This window comes from Nannospalax galili, unplaced genomic scaffold, assembly GCF_000622305.1.
Source record: "Nannospalax galili isolate Female #2095 unplaced genomic scaffold, S.galili_v1.0 scaffold115, whole genome shotgun sequence".
Classification (NCBI taxonomy): Eukaryota; Metazoa; Chordata; class Mammalia; order Rodentia; family Spalacidae; genus Nannospalax; species Nannospalax galili.
In genome coordinates, this window is record NW_008340588.1 from 696,066 (window position 1) to 707,015 (window position 10,950).

General features: G+C 39.2%; 1 protein-coding gene across 1 annotated transcript in view; it reads left to right on the forward strand.

Moving 5' to 3' along the window:
* The window catches only part of Dnah7 (dynein axonemal heavy chain 7), a 285,457-nt gene that overhangs the window by 126,830 nt on the left and 147,677 nt on the right, over window positions 1–10,950 (forward strand). Inside the window, exons 31-35 of the mRNA XM_008835602.2 lie at window positions 45–194; window positions 2,717–2,899; window positions 3,745–3,921; window positions 6,483–6,614; window positions 8,150–8,374. Of these exons, the coding sequence (XP_008833824.1) occupies window positions 45–194; window positions 2,717–2,899; window positions 3,745–3,921; window positions 6,483–6,614; window positions 8,150–8,374 (867 nt within the window). The remainder of the gene's footprint in view (window positions 1–44; window positions 195–2,716; window positions 2,900–3,744; window positions 3,922–6,482; window positions 6,615–8,149; window positions 8,375–10,950) is intronic.

The following is a 10,950-nucleotide window of genomic DNA, read 5'->3' on the forward strand; positions in this document are numbered from 1 at the left end:
CTTCAAAAGGAATCAATGGTTGGTTGTTTTGTTTTTTCATGAAGGGGCTAATGGAAGAAAACAAGGTTCAAATAACTGTTTTAAACCCCAAGTCTGTGACCATGGGCCAGTTATATGGACAGTTTGATTTAGTGTCCCACGAGTGGTCTGATGGAGTCCTTGCTGTCAGCTTTAGAGCATTTGCATCTTCCTCGGTAAGAGCTAATATTCTTATATTCAGATTTCAAAAGGACACGATGTGTTTTATGACCAATCTCAGTTATTTCAAACAAACATTTTTATTTATAGCCTAAGATATTTATTGAAAACGCATTACTGGCTGGTCTGACGGTATTTCTGTGACTAGCAATGGCAGCATCTTCAAGGATACCAGAGACCATGTGCATTGGCACTTCTGCCCTAGAAGCACATAGCAGGCAGGATGGGAGGCAAAGCAGATGATCTAGTAATATGGGCTTTAGTTTCTTCTGTGATGTTCCCTCTTTGCCCTATCTTTGAGCTCCTGCCACTGTCATCCAATTGTTAAGTATATTCTAAGGCTTAGGGAACAAATTTCATGCCTTTGAAAATGTTTAAAGTACCAGTACTTTCCATGTAGTGTTCTAGAAAGAGAATGGGTTGCCTTGTAGAAAGCAGAAGACAAGAGATGTGCCAGCTGCTGACTTCCCTACCCTCACTGTGTTCTGTGGAGTGCTTGTTGGTCACAGTCACAAACAGGCCACAGACCAGTAAGTGCTAATTCTGGTGCCATATTTTATGGAGTTTTCTGTAGAGGGTGATCATGTGGGAGTCAGCTTGCTAAGACTTGGATAGGAAAAGAAGCTTACATTAGGGACATCTAATTTCTTTATGAAATCATTCTTTTATGTTTTCTTTATCTTGGCTACCATACACCCTAAATTTGGTGTTTCTGTACTATTTAAGGACCCAATGGCTTATAACTCGTGACCATAATGTACTCGGCTTAGCTTTTATTGGCAGAAAGACCATGAGCTATGAGTAACATAAGCATTGATCTCCAGGGCAGAGATCTTGCCCAGTATCAAGCTTGACTAGTAATTTTCAGGATAAGTAATCATAAGGCACAGGTAAAGCAGACAGAGGTAGCTTCTCAGATCCTCTGTTGTCATAATGAATGTGTTCAGGCCCAGAGTAACTTAACATGAAAATTCAGATCATATAGGCAGATGGCTTATTAACTCAGAAAAGGCCATGAGTACCTCTGTGTTATGTTCAGTTACATACCTCATATTACATTTTGCAGAAAGTCATGCCCATGATACCAAGTCTCTGTGAGGCTCAGTAGTTTACCCACCACTCCTAAGCAGTAGAGATGAATGAAAAGAGAAGTCCTTCAGGCTGTGAAACTCAAGGTCACATTTACACAGCAGTGTTTCCTGAAGTGACCTCAGGCACAGATAGCCCAGAATTTGAGGGAAAACTGATCTCAAGTGATTACCCAGGGATGAGGTATGCTCTTCCTGCGGCCCTCCTGAATTCTGAGCACAGCCAGAATGAGCCTGTGAATGCAGGAATGGGGTGATTTGAGCCTGAGACAGACTGTCTTATGGAGTTAACTCAAGGGACTGAGAATGTGTTAAGTAGATTTGAGTCCATCACCACTGCAGCCTCCACTCACATTTGTTGAAGTGATGCTTTGTAAACCAAAGCATCACTTGTATACCAGAAGGCTGAATATAGGCCTCTAGAAGGAGAGTCAGGCTCTAGCCTCTCCAGTTTGTACCTGGGCACTTCTTAATATTGATTTAACATTTACTATATTCAGGAAAATGTATAAATATTTATACATCTATACATTTATGTTGTTATTAATATGTGTGTGTGTGTGTGTGTGTGTGTGTGTGTGTGTTGAGACACAGTTCTCCTATAGCCCCAGCTGTCCTGGAACTGGAACTCCCCATGGAGACCAGGCTGGATTCCATATCACAGAAATTCACCTGTCTTTGACTCCCAAGTGCTGGGATTAAAGGCATGTGCCACCATGCCCAGCCTTATCACTGACATATTGAACATTGTATGAATGCTTTTTTTAAAAATATTTTTTGAGACAGTGCCTTACTATGTAGTGTTGGCTAGCCTGGAACTCACTATGTAGACCAGACTGGCCTTGAACTCACAGAGATCTGCCTGCTGCTGCCTCCCAAGTGCTGAGACTAAAAGTGTACACTACCATGCCTGGCTTGATTTTAATATTCTATGCCATCATGAGGCAGTTAGCCTAAGATTGCTGTGTGTATATGGATTCATTAGACAGAGGGAAGAAAAAAACTTAGCTTAGTACAAAAAAGTCATTAACTCTATGAAAAAATACTAGTAGAATTCATGATAAGAGCAGTCTTTAAAGCACCCAAAACAGATCTATTTGAATGAAAATTCCATTTCTCTGCCAATAGTATTTTTACTTTTAATATTTTTAAAACATTTTATGTACGTTTGAGCTTAGAAACATTGAAAAAATTGAATCAAGGAAAGATTTTATGTTTTTGTCTTGTCCATGATATATATCCTTCTTCATATGTGTGTATGTACACACACACACACACACACACACACACACACACACAAATTATTTACTGATTACTTTTATATTGTCATAGTAAATTAACTGTTATATTTTTTAATTTTGAAATGATGTGATTGAACTGTTGTTCCATTTATTACATTTTGCCCTTTGTTCACTATATGCACAAAATAGACTCCAGATAGGAAGTGGCTAGTTTTTGATGGGCCAGTGGATGCCGTGTGGATTGAGAACATGAACACAGTGCTGGATGACAACAAGAAACTGTGTCTGATGAGTGGGGAGATTATTCAGATGTCACCACAAATGAATCTGATTTTTGAACCAATGGATTTAGAAGTTGCATCTCCTGCCACTGTGAGTTCTCAATCTTGACATCTATGGATTGCAAAATATTATGTTTATTTAGTTTACTTAGTAGCTTTTACTTTGTATAAAAAATATTTGTATAGTGGTCTGTGATTCTGAAAGAACAGACATCTGTTCATGTACCTTGGTACAATTAACAAACAAGCTGTTTTTATATGGAATCATTTTGCAAAGTCACAAAATTGAGATCATGAAATTATATAAAGTTAAGTCTTGCCCCCAAGACTTTCCTGTATGTTGATTCTAAGAAGTAGATGTGCCAAGTGATCTTAAAAGCCAGCACTGAAGCCAGGTCTTGTGCTGATCTCCCTGCTTAACCTCACCTGACTTTTCTCTCTCAATGATCAGGTGAAGTAGGTTTTCAGTCATTATGGGGAGTTCGATGACCAACAAGAAGCCTCTTGGAGCCTCTGTTCCCTCTAGCCAGTCCACTGTGTGGTATGTCAGGTGCTGTGTGTAGATAGACTAAATCAGTAATAAGGCTTTCCAAAGGACATGATCATCTCTGTTCTTGAGATATACAGAACAGAAAAGCATCTCATGACCATGTGTCTGGTATCAACTGAGCATCGTGTGACTCCCAAACCTCATCTGTGAGTAGATGTCTACCAGTTTGTGATCACCTATCTCCTTTGGAAACTATCCCTAAATCAGCCTCAAGGGAAGATAGCCCTTTATCTGCCATCTTTCCACCCACTGGTTTATCTCAGTGAAGCTCTCTCTCTACTGTCTTTGTTCCTTCTGACTCACATGTGAGCAGACTGACCCTGTGCAGGTCATGGGATTTCTTTCGTAAGCACAACTCTGATGATAAGCAATGTGTGTCCTTCTAGGTTTCCCGATGTGGCATGATTTACATGGAGCCCCACATGCTGGGCTGGAGACCACTTATGGTGTCGTGGGTAAATGTTTTACCACCATCAGTCAGTGTCATTCAGAAAGAGTTCATAGAAGGCTTATTTGACAGAATGGTCCCTGTTTCTGTTGAATTTATTAGAAGGCATACAAAGGTAAGAGAAATGGGAATTTCAAGACTAAATAATGGGAAAATTTGAGTTAGCTAAATATACCAATTTCAATGTATTGTTTCTATAAATGAATATAATAAACAATATGTTGTTTCTATAATGAATAAAATACCTTTTGGTACTGGGCATGGTGGTGACCACTGTTAATCCCAGCACTCGAGAGGTAGAGGCAGGCAGCTCTCTGTGAGATTGAGGCCAGCCTTGTCTATATAGTGAGTTCCAGGCCAGCTACGGCTACAGGGAGACCTGACTCAAACAGACAAACAAACAAACTAACTAACCAAACAACCAAACAAAAAAAAAACCCCAAAATTCCCAAATACCTTTCAGCTGATTTAACTGAAAATCTTTTTCTGTTTTAGTCTTTTCTCTTTATTTTTTTGACACAAGTTCTCATTGTATAGCCCAGGCTGGCCTGGAACTTGCAACCTTGCTGGCTCAGCCTCCCAAGTCTGCAACTGTAGGCATATGCCAACACTCCTAGCTAAGACCTTTTCTCAGAGTAAAATAAAAGACTTTAATTCATCTAATTATTCCCCCAAAATATTTAAAGTGAAGAATTTTAGAACTTGGACAATGTTATTGGTACTGTTCTTCTTTCTTAAAAGAAAGACCAAAATAATAAAGAAAAAAACTGAACTCAACTTTGTCTGAATAAAATACCTAAAATGCTTTCTCTTATTTCTGTTTGGCAGTTGTAAATTAAATTTTCATTTTTCAATACTTTTTTATTTTCAAAATTTCCTAAAATAAGTAAATCCCTGGTAGAAGGACTGAAAAGAGAACAGGGGCACCTTGGCAGATGGACAGGGGGCACCTTGGTAGACAGACAGGGGGCACCTTGGCAGACGGACAGGGGCCACCTTGGCAGATGGACAGGGGGCACCTTGGCAGATGGACAGGAAGGCACCTTGGCAGATGGACAGGAGGGCACCTTGGCAGACGGACAGGGGCCACCTTGGCAGATGGACAGGGGGCACCTTGGCAGACGGACAGGGGCCACCTTGGCAGATGGACAGGAAGGCACCTTGGCAGACGGACAGGAGGGCACCTTGGCAGACGGACAGGGGGCACCTTGGCAGACACACCCAAGGGGAGAGACAAGGGCCTATCAGGGCAGTGTGCTGAGGAATGTGGGAGATACTGAGGAGAAAAAAGGCTGTAGAAGGTCTTCAAGAAGCTTGGTTGCTACCAAATATGCTATGAACATGAAGTAAGAATGTTCCCAAGCTAACTGAACATGCCTGAACAGAAGGTCAGAATGAAGTAAGTTACAGAACTTTTGTTTAATTTTTCCTGTCACCATTACAGAACTTAAGTCTTACAAAGAAATGAAGTGTCCGTGTAACTGGCACATATTTTATCTAGATAAAAATCTAAACCTTTAATGTGGGCTTTTTAAAGTATCCCGACTTTTGTCATTTTTTATACAAATTATGAATGTCTGTTGCTTACTTGTAATAATAAGCATCTATCTTCTGTGACTGTGTAGTAGAAACTACTGTCTTTTCAATGACAGTCCCATGTTAGGCAGAAGGGAATGAGGGTGGCTGAGTAGGAAACCTGCTACTTCAGTCTTCAGAGTCGATTTCAGAGGGTGAATTTTCATATGTTGACTATGAAAATATTGGACTCTAAAGTGTGGACTAGAGCCTTGGGAAGGGAAGTTGATGGAAACCTATTGAGAACTTGTTATATGCTACATGGGCCTAGGAGCTATGAATATTATCTCATGTCTTTATGAATTATAATGGCGAAATGCTCAAAAGTGATGCACAACATTTATGGTTCTCCGGCTTTTGTGAACCTGGAGACCTGGAAAGGTATTTCATGGTGTTGGGCTTACTATAATTACTGCTATGGCTTTTAAGACACAACTTTAAGTGTGCTTTATTTATTAAGCATTGTAGATCATGGTAGATATGCAAATTAACTGTCTTCTTTGACTTTTTTGTGATTTGACTTATAAGATTAATAAAGTATTGAATCTATGCTTTTGATTAAAGTAAACATGTGCCAGTATTTTTTTTTTAATTTGAAAATTGGTATGAGAGGCTTTATAAAGAGTAAATACTACTGGCTGTGGTTGAAAGCACTTGCTGTGCAAACCTGACAATCCAAGTTCGATCCTCAGAACCCACAAAAAACAGATGCAGTGGCACATACCCATAATTCCAACATTCCTATGGCAGGATGGGAAGAGAAGGCAAGAAAATTGCCTAGAAGCTCACAGCTAGCTTGGAGGACATAGCAAGGTGAAAACAGTAGCATCATGGCATGCATGTGCCTCCCCACAGTGATAATAGAGTACATAGTACTAAAACGTGACAGTCACTCCTGCCATGCTCTAGAAAATTGATAATTCATACCAGTTTTCAAGGAATTGATGCGCACATGTTTCTGCTCATAAACAAGAGTCCTAAGAGTACCTTTCCATAGAAACCATGACCTTTAGGATTAAACAAGTTCCATAACATGGGCTGATGATATTTGATCTATGCCTAGTTTAATTTTTTAATAGACATTTTCTTTTGATTTTTCAGGAACTATCTCCTACTTCAGATACAAACTTGGTCCGATCCTTAATGAATCTGATAGATTGTTTTATGGATGACTTTGCTGATGAAGTCAAACAAAGAGAAAGAAATGATCGTGAAACTTTCTCTTTACTTGAGGTAAGGCCATTGTTTTCCTTGTCTTGTAGTACAGTGATATCTCCTGCTTTCATCAAAGCTTCCTAATTTGTGAGATACACTTTGCTCCTGAAATTGAAACCTAAGAGAGAGGAAGGATCTGGGCCCCAAATGCCAAGAGAGTGTGGGGAAACTTCTGCACCGGCAGTTACGCTGTGGCATGAAGTTTTGAGGTTTTGATCAGCACAAATTCCCCACTGGAACCAGAACCAATGGTCCCTGACCCGCCTCAGAAATGGTCAATGCCTGAAATGCTTCACTTCCTTTCAAACAATTTATTACTTTGCCATCTTGACTTTCTTCTTTTTTTGTGTAAGAACAAATTTATACATTGGGTGGGTGGATGTGTGGATGTGCAGAAATATATATTAGATTAAAGAAAGCAGAAAAATATACAGCTGATTGATAAATAATTTTTATGTTCTTTTTTATTGCAATATTAGAGACTGACTTTGGGATCTCATGCATGCTAACCTAGTGCTCTATCATGAGCTATATCCTAAGACTACAGATTTTGAAAATAGGAATACAGGGTTAGATAGATGGCTCAGTGGTTAAGAGTACTTGATGCTCTTCTACTGAGGTCTAGTCAACTGCTCTTGCAGAGGACCCAAGTTTTGTTCCTAGCACCCATATAAGGCAGCTCACATCTGCCTGTAACTCCAGCTCCAGGTGATCAAACACCCTCTCCTGGCCTCCAAGGGTACCTACAATCAAGTACACCTATCCCCACACAGGCAAACACACATGTATATAAAAAAATTAAAACAATAGTAATATAAGTATCAACAGACTTTGTGTATTTTGAATAAAAATGGTAACCCTTCTAAGATAGTCAAAATGGAATTCTTAAAACTAATATTTTATGAAATAAATTAATTTTTAATTTAGAGACAAGTATTTTCCTGCAAGAAACAGTCTTTGAATAAACTAGGAGTTAGGTAAACAGGATTGAAGTCTAGAATGTTTATTAGCATAGGTGGGACTCTGTTCATTGAGCATTTAAAAAGAGATTGGTTTATAATTATTTGATCTGGTCTTCTCTCTTCCTCCTGTCTGGTAAAACCAAAGTTAGTGCTTTTTGTTCGCTGGATGGTAATTCTAGTTCACATAATTAATGCTTAGATAGTATTACAAATAAAAGAATAGACATCAGTTCTACTCAAAGCCAGCATACAAAATTTAATTTAAAAAATATATATCATTTGCCTATCAACGTTATATCAATGGTCCTTTTAAGATCAAGGTCCTATATGAGTTTAAAATATCATGAGATTTACTAGTGTCACCACTGTGAAGCTTCACTATGGCTAGAATTTGTATTTGGCATTGCATTACTTTAGAGAGTTTTAGAAGACATGTAATTTGGGGGAAAATCTAATTGTTAAGATCTGCTAGTATATATCAGCTCACTTCTTTCGTCTCACAGACATCAGTCTGGTTGATCAGATTTAAGCCATGGGGATAGTCAAAGTTTACCTTTAATTGCACTTTATCTTCTTCTCTCTCCAATGAAGGGCATTTTTCTGTTTTCGTTGATCTGGTCTATTGGTGCTTCTTGTACAGATGAAGATCGACTGAAATTTAGTAAGATTCTTCGAGAGCTAATGGAAGGTCCAATTTCAGACCTAACTCGAAATAAGTTTAAATTGCAAAGTGGTACTGAACAAACATCCACAAAGTCATTAACTGTGCCATTTCCTGAAAAGGGAACAATTTACGATTATCAGTTTATCCCTGAGGTGAGTACTGAAGCAAGATATGTAGCTGTCCGCCTGGCAGAGTCATGGCTGAGACACAGTAGATACTGGCTCCGGGGTCATTTTTTCCTCACTGGTCACCCAAACAGACAATGTGGAATAGAGGAGGGTGTGCTGGCTTTGAAGTTGGACAACCTTGGGTTTGAATCCTAGTGGAGTTATTTTCTTTCTGTACAGCCTGGGGTTAGCTAATTTTCCTGAACATGGTTTTCCTCTGTGTTTAAAAGTTATAACACCTGATAGACTAACTGTACTTATTAAATGGCATTATGATATGTAGCTTAGGGCAAAATTTAGGAGAATTCCTATATATTATTGAAGTATTTAAATAAAACTGGAGTCATGCTGTAACCAATGGGAAGTTTCTTATCCCTTTTTTACTTAAAAGGAGAAAATTTGGGGGCTGGAGAGATGGCTTGGCGGTTAAGAGCACTGACTGTTCTTGCAGAGGACCTAGGTTGGATTCCCAGCACCTACATAGCAGCTAAAAACTGTCTGTAACTCTAGTTCCGTGGGATGCACTTACATACATGCAGGCAATATACTCATATACCTAAAATAAAAATAATAAATACATTACTTTAAAGAGAGAAAACTTTCCATGTCCCTAGGGTCTCTTCAGTGAAGTTGTTTTCTGAGCCCTAAGTCCATCAGGCTATTTTTTGTATCTTTAGTTTTTCACTTTTGTAATTGCTGCTTTGATGGAAATTCTCAGATACAAGTCATGGTGTGCATATCTGATTATTTCCTTAAGACAAATTTCTGGGAAAGTTATTACCTCATTGAGTTTAAAAAGTTTTATGGCTCTTGAGACATATTGCCAGTCTTTGCCTACAAGAGATTTTTTTATTCTTCATCCTGACCAACACATATTTGCTCATTTTATTTTATTTTGAATTACTAACGAAGCTTGGCATTTTTAGAGTATTATAGTTTAATATTTTTTTCACAATCATTTATATTTTGCTTTCCAACATGTCAGTGAAACAAGGATAGCATTAGTGTGAAGATTTTCTGATGGAGGAAATTTGGACCCAGAGGTCTTAAGTGATTTCTCCAGGGTTGTAGTCTCTAAGTGACTCTACATTTCTGGTTACTGATTCTGAATCCTCCCTTCCCTGTATGATGGCCAAAGATAGGTGTTTGACTAGATTATAAAATATATGGAAAGGGAACTATTTTTCTCATCAGTTCTAGAACTATTTGCAGTGTACTTTTCAGGGTGAATTTGAATTCAGTGCCCTCAAAAGTGTCTTCATTAAATGCATAGCTCATTGCCAGAAGATATAAAAATGAAGTACAGCTGTGCAGTGTGTGAGCTCGCAACCTCTTTGAAAGAGTGCCATGCTTTAGTCTGGGCTCGAAGCATGCCATGTGAAGGCCTAGTGGGAAAGTTATCTGTTGACTACAGTGTCCATCAGTGAAGACTAGTTTGGGGGTAGATGGTGATAGGAAGAAAGAATGGGTCTGATTCTGATGTTTTTGAATGACTAAGGGTTTATGGTCAAGTCTATATTAAGAATGGACAATGTGGGGCTGTAGAGCTGGCCCAGTGGTTAAGAGCATTGGCTGTTCTTGCAGAGGCTCTGGTTTCAGTTCCAGCACCCACATGGTGGCTAACAACCATCTGTCACTCTAGGTCTGTGGGTCTAGTGCCCTCTTGTGGCCTCCATGAGCATTAGATGCATGTGGTACAGTTACATACAGGCTAAACACTCGTATGCATAAAGTAAAAATAAATAAACCTTGGGCAAAGACCAGTTGTTCTCAGGTAAACCTTACCTAGACATATATTTCTTGATCTGCTATGTATAATTTGTCAGTAGGCTGTAGGAGTAATACAGTCTTTGCCCAAGATTTATCTAATCTACAGTAAGCAAAAGTACCAGACTGGTGGAACTAACCTTCTTGGATGTTTAACAGACATACTTTGAGGCCTATAATAGTGTGGTCAAAAGGACATAAAGGACAGTTTTTGCTCCTCGCCCTCCTAGGTTGACTAGTTACTGGGGCCTATAAGCATCTCTCAAAATGTCCTGTAATTGTGGTGGGTCACCTGTCCTCTTGATCAAGGAGTCTGAGGAGACCCCACCAGATGGACTTGAACCAGTGTCCAGTCTACAAAGATGAGGGTCAACACAGAGAAATCATTTCTTCCATGCTTCCAAGTGAAGCCAACCTGGTCAAGCAGGATTTTGACTTATCTTCACATAAGCGGAACTGGTAAAAGAAAGGAGCCAGGGGTTCCTCCCAAGCCCATGTGACCCCTGAGGAACAGATCCTCTAACGACCTTAAGAGTAAAAATAAATTGGTTTATCTGGGCCAACTGTATAGCCTTAAACACCCAAAAGGAAAGTATAACCAAAGATTAAAGGGGCCAATATAATTTCTTAAGAGTCCATATGCATAGATAAAGGCTATATAACAAGCAACAATGCCAGATGGGAGATACCTTCTTTTGAGTTGTTGACCAGGGCCAAGGGGACTCCCAGATAGTAACCCAGCGTAGAAGTGGAAAAATGAACAGCAGACCCCAATCTTATCTAAAGGAATATTG